The 26,656-nt window shown below is 41.5% G+C and overlaps 1 protein-coding gene and 2 long non-coding RNA genes across 4 annotated transcripts; 1 reads left to right on the top strand and 2 right to left on the bottom strand.

Annotated features, from left to right (window-relative positions):
• Window positions 1–1,372: 1,372 nt before the first annotated feature.
• On the top strand, window positions 1,373–4,179 carry LOC136440751 (RING finger protein nhl-1-like). The gene is made up of 3 exons (XM_066436856.1): window positions 1,373–1,482; window positions 2,647–3,583; window positions 4,117–4,179. Exons 2-3 carry the CDS (start codon window positions 2,650–2,652, stop codon window positions 4,137–4,139), a joined length of 957 nt encoding a protein of 318 aa, XP_066292953.1. The 5' UTR covers window positions 1,373–1,482; window positions 2,647–2,649; the 3' UTR covers window positions 4,140–4,179.
• Window positions 4,180–10,510: 6,331 nt separating this feature from the next.
• LOC136440333 (uncharacterized) lies at window positions 10,511–14,296 on the bottom strand. 2 transcript variants are annotated; one of them, XR_010756655.1, is made up of 3 exons: window positions 13,809–14,294; window positions 13,440–13,521; window positions 10,511–11,307 (listed from the first exon to the last, which is right to left on the bottom strand). It is a non-coding gene; the product is annotated as an uncharacterized lncRNA (long non-coding RNA). The 2 variants fall into 2 exon arrangements; XR_010756654.1 differs by lacking the exon at window positions 13,440–13,521 and having other exon boundaries at window positions 13,809–14,296.
• Window positions 14,297–25,140: 10,844 nt separating this feature from the next.
• On the bottom strand, window positions 25,141–26,374 carry LOC136440871 (uncharacterized). Its single transcript, XR_010756725.1, has 3 exons — window positions 25,978–26,374; window positions 25,510–25,644; window positions 25,141–25,239 (listed from the first exon to the last, which is right to left on the bottom strand). It is a non-coding gene; the product is annotated as an uncharacterized lncRNA (long non-coding RNA).
• Window positions 26,375–26,656: the final 282 nt, after the last annotated feature.

The raw sequence follows: 26,656 nt of genomic DNA, 5'->3' as shown, positions 1-26,656 counted from the left end.
GTACAGGGAGAGAATGCCTTGGTAACATAATACACTGAAGCAGAATCTCCTAATGGGTGTTGATGTGACCAATCGTACAATCTCCTTACCATCATCTAGAACTCCCAAATACAAGGTTCCCCTATCCCGAGCATTCATATATGCGCATCCATATCTGTCCACATCTTCGGGTAGAATAGATGGATGTACCGGCCGCCAGCTATCTTGAGGTCCATAGACTAGGAGTCAGGTGCTTTCAGCTCTTCTACGTTGGTAAAGGTGGTACTTGAATGACGACCTGGATAGTCATACACACAACATTACTAAAACTTGTATCAATTAAGGGTTGACGCAAATCATCTCAGTGCGTCCAAATTGAATTGTAGCTGACATCATTCCTCATATTATAATACCCACAATGCACACAGTCATGAAGGCTAAATCAAACAATATCCTTGATCATCTTTTTTCGTGTACATGTAACAAGTAATAAAATTTAGATAATAAAATGCCCACAGTAGTACCGTAGGACCCCCCCAAAGACCTATCTACGAACTTTACCTTCGTCTCCTTAACAATGATCGCATGATCACCAACATCCGAGTTATATCGCCAACACCATCGCTCCACAAACTCCAACTAAAAATATAGTTTTCTGCCTACGGCGAAGGCAATAGCGACAATTCCATCAGGGGTATACAAAACCCTGGTGGAATTATCGTCAGAAATCATACATAAACAAATCTCCAATCCAACATCCCCCAGAATGTACACCTTTATATCTAACCTGTGCATACCTGGGAGTGCTGCACTGGAGATCTTTCAAACCCATTGTTTTGTGGCGGATTTATGTAACAAGGCTAATCAATTTCAATGGAGGTTAATATGTATTACTTGACAGGCGTACAATATTGCACAATGTATGGAAGCAACTACTTAACAATATCACTGCACGGCTAATCTATCTTCCATTCAGAACTGCAAACTATACGTCTTATACATAGTATCATGAGAGCATACATAATGTTTCCAAAACTCAGTAACAATGACCGAAATACATAGACCACTAATATTGCTAAAGTCGAGTGCAACTTCAACGAAAGAAGAAAAGAAAACAGATGAACTTTAAAGATAAAAAATAAACGTGCACTTACACCCCTAAAATGTATATGGTCCACTCCAGATGATCGTTACTTTACTGTCTGTTAAAGATGATGTCACAGATCGAGGGGTGGTATTCAAATCGTAAATTCTTGAAAAAGAGGCACGGGATTAAAGTGTAGATTGAGTTGAATAAAGTAAGGAGTAAAAGGTAATGATTTATTAAAACTTTTCATCGTGATCAAGAAACAAAATCTAGAGGAGGGTTAAAAGAGAACTTTAACCCCCGCCATATTTTGGAACAACCTGATTCCCAACAACCTTTGCGGTTTGGGCGGGAAAACAGTAGGGCGGAATCCGCGGGAAGAAGTAGAACTGGGAGAAATCTAGCGGACAGACAAGGTATGATCTTTCTTAAGATATCGCTACAAGCAACAGTAAAATGCTTCATGACGTAGACACGACGTAGAACTATATTTAGAATGAGAATGGTGCCAGGGATTTTCAATGTCGTAAAGATTCATGACGGAACGTTGTAATAAGGGGGGGGGGGGCGGTGGGGGGTGGGGCAAGGATTTTTTTCTGGATACAAGGCTAGAAAAGTTTCTTTTAAAATTCACTGGCTCTTATAAGAACAAGTACATAAGAAATCTACTAGCCAAACCAAATTTTCTCAGGACCGGAATTTTATTTGTGTATTTCTATGCATTTTTACTAGCAGCAAGGATTTTTTTTCCATTAAAAGTACTTCTAGCAATGTTTTATCTACAAGGAGTTGAATTATGAGTAAGGATGGGTACCGTGTACCAAACCGGTATTTCTTAACGGACCGGTCCAAAAAAACGTTCCTTAAAAAGTCAGTGGACCGGCCTATGGACCGATTAGAAAATTCATAGTACCAGGCTACCAGCAGGCCGCCACATAACTGGTCTAAGAAAATACAAAGCAGCAGATATAACAGGTCGTTTTCGACGACGTTGGCTGTGAATCATATCTAGAAACACTAAAAGGATGGGTAAACAGACGGCGAGGAGAGTATAGTTATAATTTTACGACAGAGTGCAAACCTAAGGAATTATATCGTTCCAGACATGACGTTGGAAGACTTTTACGTGTGTCTCGCTCTCCAAAATATGTGACTCTATATATCACTCCTAATTGTGACTCTTCCAGCTTACCAAATGGTTATTGATTGTCATATATTTTTAATAGGAAATAAAAAGAAGCATGACCTTACTACATGCCTGCTTTACTGGTCTCTAACAAGCATTTACATTATAATGATTTACGATGACTTACAAACATGTAGCACTTGGACAAGGGAGCAGGCGGCCATATGATGGAATTAAAAAGAGTTTGCGGTCAATAGGGTATCGCAAAAGCTTAGATTTAGCCAATTAACTCGACCACTCACTCAGAGCATGCAGCCATGACTGAGTGAGTGAGTCAGTGGGTGCATGCTCTGGTGACAGGAAAACCATGACTATAGAACCATTGCAATATTAGAAGCATCTAAAGCAGTAAAAACCATAACCGTGTATTAATCAACACTGCTTATTGTTGTAGGAGATGGCAGAGCCAATTCTCAGCAAGATTTCGGGCGACTTTCTTGAGTGTACCATCTGCCTCGAGCCCTTTAAAGATCCCAAGGCCCTGCCGTGTCTTCACACCTTCTGTGAGGGCTGCCTGAAGAAGGTTGTTGAGCAGCAAGCTGATGTTGAGGGCAAGTTTCCGTGTCCGACATGTCGGGCTGACACCGTGCTACCAGAGGACGGCGTCGCTGGGTTCAGAAACAACTTCTATGTGCAGAGTTTGAGTGACACAGTTCAGGCCCACAAGAGTTTGGTTGGCAAGGATAATGAGCAAGTGCAGTGTGGTGCTTGTGAAGTGGAAGTGGCTCACCTTGGCTGTGTTCCCTGCTTAGAGTTCCTGTGTGACGAGTGCGCTTGTGCCCACCACCGTGCCAAACGTACGCGCAGTCACGAGATCATCGGTTCAGCAGACCTGAAGGAACAGCTGGTCACCAAGACAGCAGACAAGGAAAACGTTGTTCCCGGGAACAATGTTGATGAAGGAATCCAGGTGGAAGAGTCGCATGCCGAAGGAACCATTCGCTTCACAGTAGAGAACTTTAGCAAGGTGGTTGAGCGGAAGTTCAGTCCCATTGTCTTAATCCACAACATGCCATGGAAGTTGTGTATTCAACCGTACTATATGTCCTATGCGCAGCAGCCTAGCAAGAACCTAGCCGTCTCCCTGTTCTGTGTGGCTGGATCCAGAAGTTTGTCGTCCTGCCATGCATCAGCTGAGCTAAGATTGATCCCAGTGCTTAGAGGTGTGGAGACTATAAGCAGAACTCTAGAACACACTTTCTGTGCCAAACACCGCGGCTGTGGGTTCAGGCAGTTCATGTCGTGGCGAGACGTGTGTGATCCTCAGAAGGGATATATCAAGGATGATACGATCATACTGGAGGCTGTGGTGAAGGCAGATGCTCCTCGCGGTGAGAAAGGAATCTTTGTTGAAGACAGTGATGCATGCATAGAACCAACCTTGTTTGATACCTCAGAACAATGGTTTACAGTTTCATATAGTTAAGGAAGTAAATGGTGTCATGTTATAGAATGGCAGGGGATACAACAAATTCATATGGTGGCACAAGATATTGGATTCACAATAGGGTGATGATATTATACTAGTGGAATAATACTAGCTGTCAATATTATTGTTAATTTGCACAGAAGGGCGGAAAACAGAATTTTGAGCTTTCAATATGTGGCAGTGTAATAGAAGCTGTAATAGAACATGGCAAGCAGATGTTAGGGGGATCATTTTATCTGGCTGTTATTTCCTATCCTTTGGGAGAGATGCATGTTTAAAAAGCAGGGATATCAATAAGGTTTTTTCTACAAAGATCTGCTGGATGTTTTAAAATTGGTACTGTTACATTGCAAGTCCCATTTGACTTCAGCACAAATATAACAAGGTTAAGGTAGCTGATAAAACCTAACACATGATTTTTTTGTTTCCCTTCAGGAAACAGTAAAGGAAGTCTGTAAACAGGAAGCAAGAGAATGTGGAGGCGTTTACAAGAGAAGTGACATATTTGAACAGTGCACCTATTCCCAAAAATGAATATCGAGCCAAGTTCATTGAGATGAAGCCTGAATTGCTTTTTTCCAATAGATACAATTGCTTCGTTACAGCTTGCGTTCTGAGCCAACCATCACAGGTCAACCTTAGAAAAACTTCCAGATAAGATTTCCAGTTCTTTTAATGCAGATGTTTTGACTCTTTAGACTAATGCCTAAAGCTTCTTTCTGCATGGGGCTTTCAGCTCTGTGATTTGGTTTATTTAATTTCATTAGAAATGTCACAGTTTTGCAGCTTTACATCACTATTTAAAATGACAGTTATATTGAATTCTTTACAACATGTCCAAGCTGGGGATTAAACCCTGCCCCACTGATGGACGGAATTTGATCTAGTTTTTAACTTTGGCAGGAAACAATTTATAAACATTTGCTTGCTGTTCTGCTTGCAGGTTTGTCTGCTGCACCCAGAGAGATGAAGGCGAGCATCTTCATCCAATGGAGAAGGACATTCAGAAAATCATCCGAGATCATCTAGTAATAGAAAAAAATAAGTCAACTTGAGGCATCATCTATTTATATAAATGTCGGATAAATTATGAAGAGAAGTTATTAGTTCCTGTAATTCTCTTTGAGGAGAAGAACTTTGGAAGTCATTTAATTTTGATGAAAAATGCTCTACCTTGGCAAGCTATTTACCTGTAAATCATGGCCTTGTGACTACACATGTTATGTTTTGACTAGTCGTAAGATGAAGAATTATGCCAAGCGGAGTCAATTTCAATATTATGCCCCTTCATTCCGACATTCCCATGTTAGCTAGTATAGATTTTAATAGTGTGGGGTGTTTGGTTTACAGGGGAATGAGGAAGTCAATTATTTCTACAATGAATAGTTGGCCCTTCACAACATCTGCTTCTTGCTTCAAGTGTTTCTTGCTTCACCTTCGTTAACTTTGTTGTTTATATTTACCCAACTTTTGTTATAATTTGTAACTATGTTATATATTTAGAATGAGTTCTCTGTTTCTTTCAGCCAGTCAGGAAAGAGGCGGTGTCTCATGTTGTGCTAGATATATTAAAGTGGGCACTTTTGATATACTTTGTTGCTTTACAGCTTGTTCCTACTAGTAGCTTAGTCATTGCAAAAATGGAAAGGTTGTAAAATCATTGTTTAATTGTTAAACGGTAGCTATCTTTGCTTATACAGTGGCTTCTATACTCGGATCATTAAAATATCAAAAGAGCCTGTACCTGTATACCATGCGAGATTGAAATTTATAACATTCTCAGGCCAAAACTCTGCCATCTGAAACTTACCTCTTTGAGAGTGCTTGAAAAAATTATGCCACGGAGTGAAATTATGATGGAAAAAAATCATATCTAAGCTGCATAGCTTTGTAAAAAAAACTGATGATACAATTCCTTTATTGATAAGCTTTTCTAGATTCTAGTTTAGTACAGTTTTTTTTTTAAATTCCAAAGCTACATCTATGACATACTTGTTTGAAATTATTTTTAATATATATATATTTTCATATTGATACAAGTCGTTATCTTGGTGCAATAATATATTATTTGCATTAAACAAATGAGTGAAACATATGTATAGAACTTAAGATTTGTGAGAGAAACTTGCTACTTTTGTAGCAAATGTCGAATTCCTTGCGCCATAAAGATTTGATGCTATTGTGCACTTGAGGATAATAAAAAAACACTGTTGACACGAAACCTTGCCTTGTCGATTGAAATTGTGTTTGTATTATGCTAGGCATGATGTCTTTCAGAGGAAAACATAAAATCAATTTTTGAGATGCAGAAAGTTTGCGAGGAGCCTTTTGTTGCACTTCTTGTGCCATAAACATTTTGATCCTGTTGTGCAATTGAGGATAATTTAGGATTTTGATGATGGAGGTTGTTATAAAGTAGTGGAAATTGACCAAAATGGATGATTCAAGTGACAGAACACCATGGGGCAAGCTTTACCAATGTCTCTTAAGCCTAATCTTAACCCGAACATTAAAAGTCTACCCTTTAAAGTATCCATATACTCAATATACTCTTGCACATACGCAGACTCCCACACACACACAAAGGCATTCAAAATCCGCTACACATACATTGTATATATCTTTAATTCATATATATATATATATATATATATATATATATATATAATGTATGTGTAGCGGGTTAATGTGTAAGAGCATAGATGTGTTTGTGTACATGTGTATGTGTCCTTGTGTGTGTGTGTGTGTGTATTTATGTGTCTGAGGGTATGCGCCCACCAACTTGCAGACCAAATAGAAAAACACACTATCGACACTCTGGCCTGCGTCCTAGCATCCAAGGGAACATCAAAGGTCGTTTCACTTTAGTTTCACTTAATCCATCCTACCATTGAGTTGTCTAAAACCTGACACAATTTGAACGGTCTATTATTCCCACGGGGACATACCTATTCTCCAGCGCGATATATATCTTACCTATTGGTTTGTACTCATCAAAACCTATTTATAAACGACGTCACCAAAACGCGTCTATCGTAGACGTTATACACAACATAAACCAATGACGTAAACAGAACACGCCTATTATAGAGGTTCACTCTAGTGTACGTTACGTTAGCGCTATGCGTTATGATAACGTAAATGACTATGTTACGTTAACGTAATGCGTTATGATAACTACGACTACGTTATTTTAACGTTGTTTGTTATAATAACTTGAAGGGCGCATATACGTCACGTTAACGTGGTACGTTAACATAACCCATTTATGTACGTAACGTATAACCCCAAAACGTGACGTCTACGTAGATACGAGTAGCGCTAAACACAGAGGCCAGGATGTATTTGCCGAATTCAACTCTCTCCTGAAAAAGTGCAAGGTGTGGTGCTGGTACGGTTAATTAATTAAAGCGGTCTATTACTGAGACATTTCACGTTTGCTTTGTTTTTCTTTGACAGTGCAACATACTGTGTCTAGGTCAAAATGTATTTTTATCTTTGATGCATGTTCTTACGTTTGGTCTTTGCCACAAATATACTGCCTATAGTTCATAAAAGCAACAGAGAAAACTTAAAATATAATATTTAACGTTATCGGTCTCGGCAGATAATTGCAATATGTTTAAAGATTGAATGAGTCAAAAACAAGTGCAACTTATGAGCACCCTTTACTTTTTGCTTTTTTTAAAATGATATATCAGGGAAACAATAAGAATATTTTGCGTTATGTTCTCTCGCTTGAAAAACAAAACAAAAAAGCACTTGCACGGGGGAACGGACACTTTTAAACGGGGGTACGGACACTTTGGATGGGTGAACGGACACTTTTAAACGGGGATACGGACACTTTGGATGGGTGAACGGACACTTTTAAACGGGGGTACGGACATTTTGGATGGTTGAACGGACACTTTTAAACGGGGGTACGGACACTTTGGATGGGTGAACGGACACTTTTAAACGGGGGTACGGACACTTTGGATGGGTGAACGGACACTTTTAAACGGGTGAACGGACACTTTGGATGGGTGAACGGACACTTTTAAAGGGGGTACGGACATTTTGGATGGTTGAACGGACACTTTTAAACGGGGGTACGGACACTTTGGATGGGTGAACGGACACTTTCAAACGGGGTTACGGACACTTTGGGACGGGGGCATGGATACTTTTGGACGAGGTACGGACATTTTTGGATAGGGGTACGACCACTTTCGGATTTTGGACACCTTTGAAAGAGAGTGCGGACACTTTGGGACGGGGGTACAGACACCTTTCAATGGGGGTACGGACGCTTTTGGATAGGTGTACGGACACTTTTGAAAGGGATTTTGAACATATTTTGTATTGAAGACCGATTGTATAGCTTAAGAGCTTGGACTTTTAGGCATTGTTCTTCGTTACAAAAAACAACAACAGAATATCTACTCTCATTTGAAACTCTCATTCACGTCTAGTATGTTTAGAATTACTTGTTTACATCCCATGCTCTCAATCAATAGCAGACAGCATTTATTAAATCAGTGCGGGGGTAGTCTGGGGCCAGCAGAGCAGACAGCTATTTATTCACCTACAAAGTCACGTATCCAGTATAAATTGATTGAAGATCTTTATTCCGAATGATATAATTAAAGCTTACTCCTTCAATATCTGACAGGTATAACCTTTCTTGATTGATGTATTTGACGAAAAAGACTTATTATCTTACGCATACATAGTTGTAACTTGATATAAGTATCGTAATCGTATCATTTCAAATAAGAGCTACATGCAGGATGTTAATTTATACAATAAAGATACAACATAACAGTTTTCAATCGAGCTGAAATTTCTTTTTCGATAGGGTGGGAATTGCTGATTCGATTATATGGACGTTTGCATTCGTCTAGTCAGGTCTAGCCATTTCGACCAGAAGGCGTCACGCTTTCATTTTGTGTTACTCAATTTGAAAATGCTTTTCATTAACAGATGAACCTTTATCTTGGGATAAGTATGATTATAATTAGGTAATGTATGTTCCCTTCCCTTCAGACTTAGTAAGATCTCACATACTTGCTGTACTTATACCTGGACAACATACAATTCCAGAATAGCAGATAGAGGACTTTTGTACTATTAGACTGACGATGCTACGTATTTGTAACGTGCTACAGATCTAGATACAAGCTTCTCCATTTCTTTCCTCCGAATGCCATCTTCTCTTAAGTCCGCTCAGCTTTCCATCTTGAGTCTCTACAAAAAATACATATGCAAATTGTAACCATTTTGGCAAAGCTGGTGATTTAAAGACCCAAATTATCAAGTCAATGATTATTCAAATAGATCCAAGAAGAGCATTTTAGTAACCTAATTTCCAACAATGTACTGATTAAATTTATATCTGGAACCCATATCGGGAAAATCATTTAAATTTGTTTTTGAAGTAATAGTGAGCGGAGAACATTGTACACAGAAGAGGAAGAGCTATATATCATTTGAAAAAAAAAACATACATCAATGATTTATGTAATGAGGTAAATATGGCTAAACAACCCGGGCTCAGTGTATGCAAAACTTGTTTTACATGTGAAAAATTCTTATTCAAGGGATTACTGTGTTCCATTATTTTGACAACAAGCCCGAAATCTTTTCCACAATGTCCATATTCTAACTTAGTAATACCTTCTTGTTCGTATTGAATTGGCATTTAGAATCGGTATCACCCGAGTATCAGTATCAAATAGCATAAAAAAGGTCATCAGTGCTTGTTTTCCCTACCTTCCTAAGCCAGGTCGTTATTTTCCATGTACTCCCTGTAGTTGATAGACATTGCCCCGTCATTCAGAATGCACTCACCAGAGGCCCATTCAACAGAGCAACCATCCTAGAAAAACAAACAGCATATATTAGAAAAAAAATGATACAAATACATGTTCATATACACAGATACACACATTCATTCATATATATATATATATACACATGAACATACATACTCACGTATTGACCCACATACATATGTACACACTCAGATACGTGACTAGTAACATACTGACTTATAGTATATAGTATAATCTATCGACTGTGTGAGGATATGGCTGGAATAATTCTATTGGTCGCAAGACAAACAAACCGATCAATAACCATTAACAGAATCCAAAATAATAAGGGAAAATCCATTTTATTCCTCTTTTTTTCCTTGAAAATTCGATAATTGAGGGTTGAACTTTTCAAAAACTCACGTCATCTTGTACAAGTATTTGTCTTTTAACGACACTTATTTTCTGAAATGTCTGACTAGTGGGGGCGATTGCCCTGACCAATATTTGTATTATTCAGCCGTCTCGTCTTGATTTCATCATTTTGAATGGTAGCTCAGGGCAGTTGCCCGGCCAGCAGCTAGCACAGGGCAGTTGCCCGGCTGGTACCTCAGGGCAGTTGCCCGGCCGGTACCTCAGGGCAGTTGCCCGGCCGGTACCTCAGGGCAGTTGCCCGGCCGGTACCTCAGGGCAGTTGCCCGGCCGGTACCTCAGGGCAGTTGCCCGGCTGGTAGCTCAGGGCAGTTGCCCGGCTGGTAGCTCAGGGCAGTTGCCCGGCTGGTAGCTCAGGGCAGTTGCCCGGCTGGTAGCTCGGGGCAGTTGCCCGGCTGGTAGATGAAGGCAGTTGCCATGTCGGTAGATGAGGGAAATTTCCCGGCCGGTAGCTGAAGATAATTGCACGGCCGGTAGCTGGGAGCGGCTGTTCTTCCAGTAGGTGTGGCGATTGCCCTTCCGGGAGAACGGGCCGACGTCGACTATTTCGTCAATAGCCGGGAGCGACTGTCCCTGCCAGGATTAAGCATGACTTCAAATCAAAACGAATTAAATTTTATTTAAATCCTCAAAACAGAGGACACAGAGAAGAAAGCTACATTTAACAATAGATGCAAAATTGAGTTTTACAGATTTACAAAAGTTTTTGTGCAATTGATACTGTTACCTTGTCAGAAAAAAATGAAACGATCTTAGGAAAAGTGGTCTCATATTTGCTGTCTTATGGATTATCCCATGGCAATTCACTCACAATTTGTTTTCGTTCGATACATTGAGAAAGTATTGCAAATGTAGACAGTACATGTATATACATATTCCTATAAAGCATCTTTAGGCCTTAAGAATTTTTCACACTCTCCAAGGCCTTGCTTAGTGGATGGTATAAGCAATTGAGGCTGTCAGTAAATACATATGTGTATCGATAAACTATGAATATCAAAAGATGCGTAAAGTAACAATCTGTTTAAGATTTGACGTTCAGCTACTTGTAATTTATCAAACCACTGATTGGAGAGTATCAAGGGGATTAACCCTTGATAATTTCTTTTCATCTTGATTATTCTTGTACTTGTTAGGACATATGGCTTTCACCGGTTGAAGCCAGGCTCTTCCACTTGTCGTGAGAAGACGTCATTATCAGTTCGGTCAAGCCCAACAAATCTGCACTGCCCTTACACGTACACTCTCGACCCTGGCTACATCTTGTAGCTTCCCGTTCTCCCGTCAGCGCGACCACTACTAGACCATCCTTGCTTACTACGTTCCCTCATCTTTTCCAACCATTTTGTTTCTCTGAACAGCAACCTGAAGCCATCGTTGTTCTTTCAACAGCAACCTGTAGCAAATGAATGAATGAATGAATGATTGGAGAATAACACCTAATCCAACACACTAATATAGCGTAATATGTGGCCAAAATCGTGTTTTTACACACAGCATGCATGATAGCACAAGTCCAGATAAAACACAGACACGTCCTTTGGCGTATACATTTACATGCATTACACTATTGCATGCATACCTACATACAACACTAGGCTACGTATATGCAAGACGAGATTAGATGGAATACAAATTTCGGCTAAGGACTGCAGTGAAGAAAAAAACATATAACAATCGGAAACAAGAGAACAGCTGAAGAAGGAGAACATATTTTACTTAGGTACAGCCCATAAGAACAGCCAATAGGTTCAGGTATTCCTCATGATACATTCATTAGAGACATGGTCAACGTTACATATAGGAATCCACTGCATAAAATGTACGTTCAGAAAGATTACAATCCATCTTGCGATCACGTGTGGGATCAGTAAAGTGATAGCTTGATTGTGCTGTAATTTCGATATGAAGACGATATGAAACCTTGCATTGTGAGGCAGGGCTGTCTGAATAGTCTTTATCTTTGTATACTGGCGAACTATGGAACATTTTAATGAATACATTTTCTGTAAACATACACAATAATAAGAGCTGCATATACAGTAAACAGAAACCAGTAGGCAACAACCAGTAGCTATATTCACACGAGAAAAGGAAAAGGGCTCATGAATAGTAAGAGGTAGTAATTTAGTAATATGGAAGGAGAATGATCAAAGTCACCCTCTATTCATGTTCTTTTCTTGACTGCGGTGCAGGTAAAACTATCACCTCATTGCTTCTATCACACAGCTTTGATTTAAGTCCCTCACGGACTTCAGAAGATCAGAAGGTGTCTCATAACGGCCTTATTACTAGTATTAGGGTATCAAAGACGGCTGGTGATCATATATATATAACGCGAATATCTTGACTTGGGTCAATAACATTCTTGGCACTCCTAACGTCTGTTGATAGGGAACCGTCATTCATATAAACCTACGGTCCTATGGCCCAGTCAAAATCTAAAAAGACAGCCGGTTTGAAGGGAAGCAGAACACGTTTCCGGCCTATGTGGATGTAAGGGCCCCGAGGTGACTAACTTCAACGCGGTAAAAATTATAGCGCGGTGCACTTGAGAAATATGAAAAACGAATATGTTTGAGTTTAGGGTACAACCTACAAATAACAAACAAAAAACAAAAAAAAATCCTGTCGGCGTATCGGCTCCTTACGCCCACTTTGAAGGGGAGGGACCGGTTAATGGCCATGCGCACAAAGCCCAGTTGGCATTTTTTTTGTTACTGATTTTGAGAAGTTTTTCCCGGTGAAATCTTTGGTCATTTTTTTCTGGCCATTTTTTCAGGCAGGGAGACCAGACATCTGTTAACTTTTCAAATCCAGAAAGAAATTGTTACCTTTGACATTTGTTGTGGTATAGAATTACATCTTTTGGTAAGGGGTTTTCCCCAACTAGTCCAGTGTTTCCCAGCAGCAGGGGGTAAGGTCGTTGTTTGTTTACGTTTAAACAGGTCGTGTGCGTCAGCACGCAGGAGTCGAACCCCGGCTTTTTCCAAAAACGGCAACTAGACATATTTAGCTGTCCGGTGGGTGGAAGATTTTGGACATTGAAATACTGTTAAGTGTACTTTGAAGCCAATTGTTGTTCCTTGTTTTGTACAGAATCCTATGGAAGTTTGTTTCGGTACTCCCTCCCCTGAAACATTGCTCTGCGAGAGGTCACTGAACTCCAGCCGACTGACCCCGTGAGGCGGTTGCACAAAATGGCGCTTTTATACAATAAGCGGAAAAGGCCCACTTTCCAAATCCTAAAGTCTACAAGCCGATATATTTCTACACCACAGTTTACACATGGATGCCTCTCACATGCAGCGTTCTACCCAGTCTTTAAGAGTTTGGGCCGCACTATTTTCTGTACCCGCGTCACGGATAAAAACTGTGTTCTGCGACCTTTGAAGAGAAACAGTAATTCATCGTGTTGACCCTTAATCCCCCATTGAATCATAGGAATAGCAGTGGGCACGGCTTACTTCTTATAAGTTATATACAACTAGCATGGCAAATAACGATAGATGGGGCAACCAAACTAACCTTCGTGCACATCATTGTTTCTGGAAAAAACGCTAGATATCCCTTACAGCAAGTCTTCAAAAGGTCGACACCACTCCTAAATCTATAACAAATGGCAACAGTCTCAGTAAAATGCGACAAGAGACTGGCATCCATTGTTGAGAGTCGCCTGATCATGAACCGACGGAATGCTACCGTTTTAGCAATGCTCAGTTGTTTTTCAAGACTTCTGAATGCCTGCGGAAATAGCAAGTTTCATGCGCAGATGAGAATGCCCCCTTACCACCCCCTTCCTCCCCTCCCCTAAAATACGGTCACTCGATAAAATGGCCTCTCGGTACCCAACCTCGCGTGGTGCCGTGTATGATGTCAGCAATAAGTTAAACATACCTTCTCAGGAAAGGCATATTCCAAAGCAGACGTGCACAGCCACCGGAGTTGCCACAAATGAAAGTACCGTAGGCTGTACCAGCGTTTGAATGAAGGGGAGCCTCTTCTGGTGTCCGACTGTCCATACATTGGAACCATATGTGAATCATATGTAGCGACCGAGTTCACCAAAGGGACCGTACATTATGTATATTAACACGGACGACCGTTGATTATGTCTATTCGTGACACTGTTTTTTTACATTGAAATATGTCCGTTTAAAGAACCTCATTGGTCTTTTGGCGGGATGAGCTTGAACCCGAAGCTCAGACCGCCGTAGAGAACAACTCTTCCTCACTCCCCCCAAGCATCTAATGAACTCTCTACTCAGAATCACATTCCTGTAAGGAATCCTCGGAATAGGCCAAACAAAGGTCACGAAGGGGTCGGTTATCTGTCGGTTGAAGTAGAATAAGCTACATTTCAAAGATATCTTTTGATTTTTAATCGTTTCTTTTTTTATGCTTCTTTCACTCAACCAAGGACATTATATAGGATCATAAGGATGACTATATAATGTCCTTGACTCAACTGACAAGGGTTGTTTCGGTCCGTCTGTTACGTGTCCCGTTTCCTGTCAGCGGCAGGCGGCCTAATCTCCCAGCAGATCTACACGATGCACACACCAGCCAGAGAAGCTCCTACGGTGCATTGTGTATTGAATTACTAAAGAGTCTTCGGCCGCCGGACCAACAGTAACGGTTGATCTCAGGGAAGTATATTCCAGCATCAGTATTCCGGTATCTTCCTGAGGACGAAAACGGAAAACCAGACTTCATTGTAGATAAACAGTGTGCATTACCCCTTTACGTTAAATTTCTAAAGACTTACACATATAATTGCAAACTTTTTGAAAAACACTTCCTTGACTAAACGATACAACTGAAAAAGGGCTGTTCTGGTCCTTTTTAGAATTCTACTGTCCAAGCTTAATGTTTACTCTCCTAAGCAAACGTTCGGCCCAGGTGGGTTTTTGACGTGTTGTTAGGCGTTTTTGTCGGGCTCTCTATTTCGTCAAGTTTTCTTTATATGGCCGGGTAACATAGAGAAAACAAAATAGAAAGCCCGACCAAGAAGCCTAACAACACGTCAAAAACCTGCCTGAGTCGAACCTCTGCTTTGAGAGTAGATGCTGTTTACCAAGGACATTATGACATTATAATGTCCTTGTGTTTACCTATAGCCTGGTTTAAACCGCGGTTCTAGTCACCGGCCCGTGACCGGCCAGCGGCGGGGAGGGGACATAAACCCCCGGACAGCTGGATTTTACGCTATACAGACATGTAAGTTCCTACCTGACCGAAAATTTTACTCTACTCTACTCTACCTACAGTTACGATTAATCAAAATCTGATCGACAGCAGAATCGAAGGCTTGGAATTGACGGCCGAATCGAGGGCTAGGTTCAGGTTGGTTATATCTTCATGAGGATAAAAACAGAAATCCTGAACGTTGTAAGTCTTGTAAGTATACGGTGTGAATGGTCCATTTGAAAAAAAGACGTACAAATAACCCCAAACACACATGTAAAGCTCTGTGATCCTCTGTTAGTGACAGGTTCAGTACTAGATCTGACTGGTCCAGTCTGAGCCGTTGAAAGATTTAGAAAGTAAAGTAAAACTATACTTGTCTGAAAAGAAAGAACTGGAATTTGGAAATACCTTAGCCCTGTATTCGCCCTGCCCGGTACCCATTTATTTTCTAAACAGCCGTTGCCTTTTTCGTCCCAAGCAATTGAAAACTGACCATAGGCAATTTATGGAGCAAGGCAACTATCTTTCTTTGTTAAAGAAAGGCTGCCAATGCGCCTACAGCCCAGCCGTATGATATATTCCCATGGGGCAGGTCAACTTTTCTTGGCGGTTAGATTTCGAGAGCTATAGGGTAAGGGAGTCTGTGAGCCAGATGGTTTCTCGATGTGTACAGTCCAGCGTCTTGGCTCTAACATTCTCCTAGGCCCTTCGTTCAGAATGTCAGTCACAGTCAAGCCTGGTTGAATAATCTTCAAGTTTTTCTAAAAGTAGATATTGACCTGTAGCAGCCCCGGCATGGTGTACATACATGTAGGAACATGTATCAAAGAATGTCTAGATGCTGTAAATTATTTCAACGCTTGTGAAAGCTCATGATCCTATACTATACACTCTTGCATTTGGTAGATTATATAGCCAATTGTGCTGTAGTAAAGTACCAGTAGATGCCATACATTGTATCTTGTAAAATTGTTGTGCAATAGAGAAGAGTCTTCGGTCAGATAGGGTGTACTCCCAAACTTTTCCAAAAACATTATCAATGCAAACCCCAGAAATTATCAAAAGATGTCCGCAATACCCCCCCCCCCCCGGTCCGAAATTGCAAAGCCGCCAAAAGGCAAAAGGGACTGCAAAGGAAGCTTTCATAGTGGTCTGAGTGTTCTTGCCTGTAATAAGGTAAAACCCTGGGCCTGCATAGAATGAATCGAAGGCCCGCATATCAAACTTCCAGTCTGCAATCCAGCCCTACTTTGGTACCATTCCCACTAGTAGAGAGGAGTAGAGAACGATGTGTTTTTCCAATCAGGGAGCTCCCTGAGGGAGCTCATGCTAAAAGGAGAGTGGCCCTGCGGTCAGCCTCCAGAAGGCCTGGCAGGGGCTCCGCCCTCCTATCATGTGGAATTTAATCTATATAAAATTTATATTAAGTCTGTTTCTTAGTTACAACACAGGTTTCCCTCCAAGATGTTGCGGTATCCGTGATGGTAAATGGACTTGTTACGTTTTTCGCCTTAAGTTAAGTACAGGCTAATCAGGCAACATATGAGGTCATATGACCCACATACACATATGACAAGGAATATTTTTCTTGGAAAGTTACGTGTGTTTTGACCTCCGATCTAGCTCTTCCTGGTTACAAATTCGACGATGACGAGGTAAAATATAAGGCAAGGTGGTCAGGAGGCAGTGTTGCATGAATGTTTAGAAGATCATTCAAGAAACCTATTGTTTTGAGGACCTAGCTTAGACGTAGGTTCAAAAGTAAGTTCATCTACAGCATGTTAATGCTTGATATCTCATTTGTATATACTTAATCCTATGACTATATTCCGTTTTCACCCCAAAATGTGAAGAATGCGTCTTTCTATTTGACATCGTGGTGGAAAAACACAGATGGAGCTGTCTCATTAGCGTCCCTTAAGCTGGCACTGACAGCTTCATCTCCCTACTAGGACACCCCAGCGTGCCAGGCATGACCAGCATAGTAGGGCCCTGTAACTGTAATAGGCCTTCCAGGCGGCGTCGGCGATAATGTTTGAGGGGAGCGCTGATTCGCGTTTTTCAACTTCGGGGTCTTTTGCCGAGGAACCCGTGTAGAACTCAAGTGGCGGCTTATTTACTAAGGTTCCCTAGCAAAAGACCCCGATTAGTTTTAAACATAATCGCCGGCGCGGCCTGGGAGGCCTACAAAGCAGGTTGTCCTCGGGTGGCTATGAACTTGCTGTTTAAATCAATTGAGAGAAATTCTGGTTTATAAGATAATAGCTTTGTGTATAGTAAATTACGTTCATCAGAATTTTTAGCCATCAGAATTTTTCGGACTTAAATCGATACATCGTTCATAGTCTTGTGATCTAACTCGAGGGACTGTAGCCTCGATGCTCGCCCCACTCCTCCATCTGTATGATACTTCTCTATCTATTTACCTATCTAACAAGGTCTTGATAGATGTCATAGATCTATAGAACCATCAGTGGTAAGACAACGAAACTTACGCTTACTGAAGTAAAAAATAAGCACCTAGTTTGTTTCATATCATCTTTATAGTACCGGGGAATTTCTTTCTTGTTTCTCGCTTGCACTAAGGAACCCCAAGGGCCTTCATGTAATTCACTGGTTGCTAAAGGATCCTACAACGGATTTTAAATAGCCTGTCGACGCTGATAACGCTGTAACAATTTACCCTTACGCTATATTTATACTACTACAAGTATAATAAGCAAAGACGGTTCGATACTGGATTCTGTGTCCCGGGAATGATATTTATTGACATACACAATAATAAACACAAGTTACGGCACAAGTTTACACAATCACGAGAACATCAGTCGGCACTGGGAATTTCCTAGGACATTACATACATTCGGACATTGCGTTGTGTATTTTTAATATACTCACTTAGTCAGCGGTTCGGCACATAGACAGGCGCGCTGGTTCATAGTCGGGAAACATTCCACAGGCACTTACGCCAAGGAGGTTATAGAGTAATAGTTATAGAGGCCCTATAACCTCCTGGCTTACACACAGGACGGCGTTTGTACTGACTCTGTTCTCTGACTCCCTCAGACTCTAGGCCTCTTTATCTCTCACTAAACAGCTTACGAATATTCTATTATTATTAATTAGCCAGACTTGTAATATCTTACACTTGTACGTGAGATGGTGTCTTCCAGCAAGCCCAATTGTCTTGCATATCAGTCTTGGCAGACACATAATGAGGCTGATTGACATTTCTGGTGTTAACAAGGACACAGGGACCAATGTCATATATGCATACTAGATCAAACGGAGATCAAGAGGATGCCTACCCACATACGTAATATACAAGGCACAGACATATGCATAATATGATATATAACTCCTACAATGTACAATCACTATTGCTGCAACGCACAGGCCACCGCCCAAACCCTTGTCTTGAGGTCCTTAAACTTGCGAGGGACTGTAACCATGCCTGACAATGACTGATAGTTTCATCGGGCATGGTCATAGGCCTTGGAGAATCTTCGAGAAAAAAGCTAGAGTGTGAAACGAATCGAAGGAGCGAGTGAACCCAACCGAGATTCGAACCCACGCCGAAACCGGCAGCCCAGATCACAGGCACGCACGCTAAAAGGTCGCGACCAGTTAGACTGGTCAGTTGGAGGCGTTTGAACCCCCACTGTTACCAGTATACAAACCGAGAAACCCTAGCCTGGCTCGTAGGCGCCCTCGAAATGAAAACCGCAAAGGAAAGCTGACCCCCTTAGTAACGGATCCTCCGCTCTAGCTGTAGGCATGCAAGCGGCTATCCTTGTCATTTCGAAATTACACAACAAAGCACGTTGCCTTGCTTGACATGGGTTTTGTACTGTTGGTGGGAAGAGAAACACTGTTTAGGAACGGTTATAGCGCATCCTACCTGACCGAAGACTCGACAAGTTATGTACATGTACTTAAATCGAGAAACCATCTGGCTCAAAGGGTCTTTTACCATGGCCCTCGAAATATATTAAACCGCCAAGGAAAGTTGACCTGCCCCATGGGAAAATAGCATACGGCTGGGCTGTAAGCGCATTGGCAGCCTTCCTTGACCCAAGAAAGATAGTTGCCTTGCTCTAAAAAGTGTCCATGGTCAGTTTTCAATTGCTTGGGACAAAAGAGGCTCCATAGTAAGTTTTCAATTGCTTTAAGTCTTTAGGAGATTTAACGTAAAGGAGTAATGGGTTTATCTACAATGAAGTCTGGTTTTCCGCTTTTGTCCTCACGAAGATACCGGAATACTGATGCTGGAATATACTTCCCTGAGATCAACCGTTACTGTTGGTCCGGCGGCCGAAGACTCTTTAGTAATTCAATACACAATGCACCGTAGGAGCTTCTCTGGCTGGTGTGTGCATCGTGTAGATCTGCTGGGAGATTAGGCCGCCTGCCGCTGACAGGAAACGGGACACGTAACAGACGGACCGAAACAACCCTTGTCAGTTGAGTCAAGGACATTATATAGTCATCCTATATAATGTCCTTGGTTGAGTGAAAGAAGCATAAAAAAAGAAACGATTAACAATCAAAAGATATCTTTGAAATGTAACTTATTCTACTTCAACCGACAGATAACCGACCCCTTCGTGACCTTTGTTTGGCCTATTCCGAGGATTCCTTACAGGAATGTGATTCTGAGTAGAGAGTTCATTAGATGCTTGGGGGGAGTGAGGAAGAGTTGTTCTCTACGGCGGTCTGAGCTTCGGGTTCAAGCTCATCCCGCCAAAAGACCAATGAGGTTCTTTAAACGGACATATTCCAATGTAAAAAACAGTGTCACGAATAGACATAATCAACGGTCGTCCGTGTTAATATACATAATGTACAGTCCCTTTGGTGAACTCGGTCGCTACATATGATTCACATATGGTTCCAATGTATGGACAGTCGGACACCAGAAGAGGCTCCCATTCATTCAAACGCTGGTACAGCCTACGGTACTTTCATTTGTGGCAACTACGGTGGCTGTGCACGTCTGCTTTGGAATATGCCTTTCCTGAGAAGGTATGTTTAACTTATTGCTGACATCATACACGGCACCACGCGAGGTTGGGTACCGAGAGGCCATTTTATCGAGTGACTGTATTTTAGGGGAGGGGAGGAAGGGGGTGGTAAGGGGGCATTCTCATCTGCGCATGAAACTTGCTATTTCCGCAGGCATTCAGAAGTATTGAAAAACAACTGAGCATTGCTAAAACGGTAGCATTCCGTCGGTTCATGATCAGGCGACTCTCAACAATGGATGCCAGTCTCTTGTCGCATTTTACTGAGACTGTTGCCATTTGTTATAGATTTAGGAGTGGTGTCGACCTTTTGAAGACTTGCTGTAAGGGATATCTAGCGTTTTTTCCAGAAACAATGATGTACACGAAGGTTAGTTTGGTTGCCCCATCTATCGTTATGTGCCATGCTAGTTGTATATAACTTATAAGAAGTAAGCCGTGCCCACTGCTATTCCTATGATTCAATGGGGGATTAAGGGTCAACACGATGAATTACTGTTTCTCAGAGTTCAAAGGTCGCAGAACACAGTTTTTATCCGTGACGCGGGTACAGAAAATAGTGCGGCCCAAACTCTTAAAGACTGGGTAGAACGCTGCATGTGAGAGGCATCCATGTGTAAACTGTGGTGTAGAAATATATCGGCTTGTAGACTGTAGGATTTGGAAAGTGGGCCTTTTCCGCTTTGTGTATAAAAGCGCCATTTTGTGCAACCGCCTCACGGGGTCAGTCGGCTGGAGTTCAGTGACCTCTCGCAGAGCAATGTTTCAGGGGAGGGAGTACCGAAACAAACTTCCATAGGATTCTGTACAAAACAAGGAACAAAAACTGGCTTCAAAGTACACTTAACAGTATTTCAATGTCCAAAATCTTCCACCCACTGGACAGCTAAATATGTCTAGTTGCCGTTTTTGGAAAAAGCCGGGGTTCGACTCCTGCGTTCTGACGCACAAGACCTGTTTAAACGTAAACAAACCACGACCTTACCCCCTGCTGCTGGGAAACACTGGACTAGTTGGGGAAAACCCCTTACCAAAAGATGTAATTCTATACCACAACAAATGTCAAAGGTCACAATTTCTTTCTGGATTTGAAAAGTTAACAGATGTCTGGTCTCCCTGCCTGAAAAAATGGCCAGAAAAAATTGACCAAAGATTTCACCGGGAAAAACTTCTCAAAATCAGTAACAAAAAAAATGCCAACTGGGCTTTGTGCGCATGGCCATTAACCGGTCCCTCCCCTTCAAAGTGGGCGTAAGGAGCCGATACGCCGACAGGATTTTTTTTTGTTTTTTGTTTGTTATTTGTAGGTTGTACCCTAAACTCAAACATATTCGTTTTTCATATTTCTCAAGTGCACCGCGCTATAATTTTTACCGCGTTGAAGTTAGTCACCTCGGGGCCCTTACATCCACATAGGCCGGAAACGTGTTCTGCTTCCCTTCAAACCGGCTGTCTTTTTAGATTTTGACTGGGCCATAGGACCGTAGGTTTATATGAATGACGGTTCCCTATCAACAGACGTTAGGAGTGCCAAGAATGTTATTGACCCAAGTTAAGATATTCGCGTTATATATATATGATTACCAGCCGTCTTTGTTTCCCTAATACTAGTAATTAGGCCGTTATGAGACACCTTCTGATCTCCTGAAGTCCGCGAGGGACTTAAATCTGAACAGCAAAGCTGTGTGATAGAAGCAATGAGGTGATAGTTTTACCTGCACCACAGTCAAGAAAAGAACATGAATAGAGGGTGACTTTGATCACTCTCCTTCCATAGTACTATATTACTACCTCTTACTATTCATGAGCCCTTTTCCTTATCTCTCGCCAGTTGCTAGAAATTTCTCGGGTAAATATAGCTACTGGTTGTTGCCTACTGGTTTCTGTTTACTGTATATGCAGCTCTTATTATCATGTATGTTTATAGAAATTCATTCATTAAAATGTTCCATAGTTCGCCAGTATACAAAGATAAAGACTATTCAGACAGCCCTGCCTCACAATGCACGGTTTCATATCGTCTTCATATCAAAATTACAGAACAATCAAGCTATCACTTTACTGATCCCACACGTGATCGCAAGATGGATTGTAATCTTTCTGAACGTACATTTTATGCAGTAGATTCCTATATGTAACGTTGACCATGTCTCTAATGAATGTATCATGAGGAATACCTGAACCTATTGGCTGTTCTTAGGGGCTGTACCTAAGCAAAATATGTTCTCCTGCTTCATCTAGATCTGTTCCCTTGTTTCCGATTGTTATATGTTTTTTTCCTTAACTGCAGTCCTTAGCCGAAATTTGCAGTGCAGGTTTGTTGGGCTTGACCGAACTGATAATGACGTCTTCTCACGACAAGTGGAAGAGCCTGGCTACAACCGGTACAAGAATAGTAAAGATGAAAAGGGCTTATCCCCTTGATACTCTGTAATCAGTGGTTTGATAAATTACAAGTAGCTGAACGTCAAATCTTAAACAGATTGTTACTTTACGCATCTTTTGATATTCATAGTTTATCAATACACATATGTATTTACTGACAGCCTCAATTGCAAATACCATCCACTAAGCAAGGCCTTGGAGAGTGTGAAAAATTCTTAAGGCCTAAAGATGCTTTATAGGAATATGTATATACATGTACTGTCTACATTTGCAATACTTTCTCAATGTATCGAACGAAAACAAATTGTGAGTGAATTGCCATGGGAAAATCCATAAGACAGCAAATATGAGACCACTTTTCCTGAGATCGTTTAATTTTTTTCTGACTAGGTAATAGTATCAATCGCACTGAAACTTTTGTAAATCTGTAAAACTCAATTTTGCATCTATTGTTAAATGTAGCTTTCTTCTCTGTGTCCTCTGTTTTGAGGATTTAAATAAAATTCAATTCGTTTTGATTTTAAGTGATGCTTAATCCTGGCAGGGACAGTCGCCCCCGGCTATTGACGAAATAGTCGACGTCGGCCCGTTCTCCCGGAAGGGCAATCGCCACACCTACTGGAAGAACAGCCGCTCCCAGCTACCGGCCGTGCAATTATCTTCAGCTACCGGCCGGGAAATTTCCCTCATCTACCGACATGGCAACTGCCTTCATCTACCAGCCGGGCAACTGCCCTGAGCTACCAGCCGGGCAACTGCCCGGTGCTACCAGCCGGGCAACTGTCCTGAGCTACCGGCCGGGCAACTGCCCTGAGCTACCAGCCGGGCAACTGCCCTGAGGTACCGGCCGGGCAACTGCCCTGAGGTACCGGCCGGGCAACTGCCCTGAGGTACCAGCCGGGCAACTGCCCTGAGGTACCAGCCGGGCAACTGCCCTGAGGTACCGGCCGGGCAACTGCCCTGAGGTACCAGCCGGGCAACTGCCCTGAGGTACCGGCCGGGCAACTGCCCTGAGGTACCATTCAAAATGATGAAATCAAGACGAGACGGCTGAATAATACAAATATTGGTCAGGGCAATCGCCCCCACTAGTCAGACATTTCAGAAAATAACTGTCGTTAAAAAGCAAATACTTGTACAAGATGACGTGATTTTTTGAAAAGTTCAACCCTCAATTTTCGAATTTTCAAGGAAAAAAAGAGGAATAAAATGGATTTTCCCTTATTATTTTGGATTCTGTTAATTTCTCTCAGCAGGATATACTTGATTAACATCCCACAATACTTCATCATCATCATCATCTATCGACCATCGGCCGGGACTAAATAATTACATACATCACTCCACAATACTTATGTATATCCTTGCACAAAATACACATACACAGTGGTATAATGGTAGGCTCCATTGGAAGAATATTGGGCCATGGGTTAATGACACGACCAAAGGTAAATCCCGGGTTATATACTGGTCAATTCTGCACGTTTTGTTGTGATGAGGTATCATTTCATCGTTGTAGTTTGGCCAAACTGTAAATAACTAGCATATATAATTAGCCCTCAGCTAAAACGTTCCAGGGTACATACCTTGGTATATATGTGCCCCGGTATTTACTGACAATGGGTACTCTATGACGGGTGTTCAACAACAACATTATAGGCTGATTTACCTTCCTGTTACCCCAGCGTCCCTTAAAGTTCAGCCATGCCCATGACCCGATGTAGCCTCCATCTGGACGGTACATGGTGGAGGTCAAGTTCCTCCAGGTGTCCCATGCCGTCCCGTTACTGGTCTCGTCCCGCAGATCGTCGATGATAGCCGGCATGTCCTTGTATGTGTGGCTGCCAGGTGTGGACCAGAGGCCGTGGCTACCTGTGATGTTAACATATGCGGGAATTGATCAGTTAGACTTTGAGTTAGTTGCTGCAAAATAGCCCGAATGTTTCGTATACTAATTCCAATATCGGCGCATGTTTCATGTAAGACATCACGAAATCGCCGGCAGGGGCAGCCAGGGGTGCGGGCTGTTTCAAGCTTTGCACCCAAGTGCGCATGCCAACTGTTCAGGTTGTACTTAAATCGGATTCGTTCTATCGCAACACATACTTCCCCAAGCTCCGGAAATGTCGATATATATAGGATTTGATCCTTGTTTATTTCGTATGTACTTAGATTATGTTGCTGTGTATATATTGTTTAACTATGGACTCATTAATGCCTTAAAAAAATACTGTAAATGCATAAATGTTTGCGGTAGTATTATGTTCGTGGTTTTCGCGTTGATGTCTTTATTGTGAACTTGAAACCGCTGCAAAGTATAGGCCGCGAAAAGCCGTTCCATTGTGGGACTTTAGTGCTACTATTGTTTCAAACGCGAACTGAAAACGACCCCGAACACTACATTTCTTCCTACCTCGAAATTTAAACCCCCGCGAAAATTTTTGCATTTACAGTAGATAATAATAATTATAAAATAGAAACAACACTATACTTGCATGTATATTAAGGAAAGAGTATCAATAAACTGTATTCCACCTATTATTTGAGGAATAAGATTGAATCTTTACAGTTTACACGTATGTGTTCTTTGAATATTCAACTTATGATTATTTTAGAAGTGACAAAATATATACCCCAAGCTGAATACAAAATAGGATGTGTCCCCTCAGTCTGAATAGCGTCTCCATCCTTCTCGTATGTCTCAGATGCGGCATCCCAGTCGTAGATACCTAAATATCATTCAAAGTTATTGTAATCTTGAATGGCACTTGTAGCTTATTGCATGTGGTATTTACGTAATTAACACGTCTGTCTGTGACTGAAATAAGGTTAAAAGGTTAAACCACTTCGAAATTGTTTATTTCCCCTGTATTTTAAGCTTTCTAATTATGCAGTAACTGTAACTGTATAAGAGACACATGTTGATCACAACAAAAGTGTAGTTTAAACCGATATTAAGTGTTGTTGTATGCTTCATAAATTGTTTGAAAAAGTGGTACCTCCAAAGTCATGAGAAGAAACAAATAATTTGTTTGGTTGTCCGTCCTCCAGACGCATTGTCGCATATTCCCAGTCGCCGACGTGGTTTCCAAACGTAGAGTATCCACCAATGCAGACGCCAAAGATATGAAGTCCTGTTACATAAACAAAATGTAACAGTTAGCAAAAACCCAACTCTCTCCAACTAAATTTTTTGTGTGCTCCTTGATCTTTTGTAATCGATGTATCATTGTTGATTATTCCAATGGGGCTTTATGTTTTTAGGTTCACATACTTCAATAATGGTTTAGAACATAGAAAGTACTTAGTGTTGGCATTGAGTCACTGATACGTTATGCCGATATTACTATGCTGTTTGAGGAAATAATTAAAAGGTATGGCCAGCCAATCTGCCTTTAAGCAAGACATAGATATGAATACTGAAAGAAACGATATTTCTTAAGAATATCTTTAATAGGTTAACCTACCAATACAAACGTTCTTTCCCCTATTGTAGGGATAGAACATCCAGTATAAGATGTCTGTAGTGCTCTCATTAATCCGCTTTACAACAGCGTAGACAGGAGGCTGATGCGTTGGTCCGACTAGCTCTCCGATGAAGAAAGGCAGTGTTGCTGAGGCGTGTTCCAGAGGTTGATTTGAACTCATGTAACAGTTTTCGGAACAGGTAGAAAGGGTCGAAGGTGTGCTGGAATACGATGTGGCGCCATCGTACACATTGACGTTCTCTAGATGGAATCCGACGCTGGAGGGATTGTAGTTCTCATCCTTTGCCAGCCAAACTTTTGGTGCGTAGGTGGAGGCCAGTGCCCCCAGGTTGTCATCAATGGTAACATGCGTGGTCCCTGACTGGTCACCTCTGATCACTGTATGGGTTAAGAAAATCATTTAGAGAGTGCTGTCCTCCGGTAAAAGTTGCCGGCACGGTGTATGCTCACAAATAATCTATTATTTTCTAAAGTGTTTATTCCGTGTTCAAGTTCGTTTTTTTTAGCAGGATTCGATATACGATGGTTCGTAGATTACAGTACGTTAACCCTACCCAGACCGGGCTTTTATGGGAGTTCTTGGGGGGATCACTCCCCCCCTCCCCTCATAACTTCAGAACAGTGTGGTCGTCAGAACCTATGTTTTCCGGTAAGTTGT

Source organism: Branchiostoma lanceolatum, chromosome 8, assembly GCF_035083965.1.
Source record: "Branchiostoma lanceolatum isolate klBraLanc5 chromosome 8, klBraLanc5.hap2, whole genome shotgun sequence".
Taxonomy (NCBI): domain Eukaryota; kingdom Metazoa; phylum Chordata; class Leptocardii; order Amphioxiformes; family Branchiostomatidae; genus Branchiostoma; species Branchiostoma lanceolatum.
The sequence above is the reverse complement of the archived record's forward strand: the minus strand, read 5'-3'. Positions and strand labels throughout refer to the sequence as shown.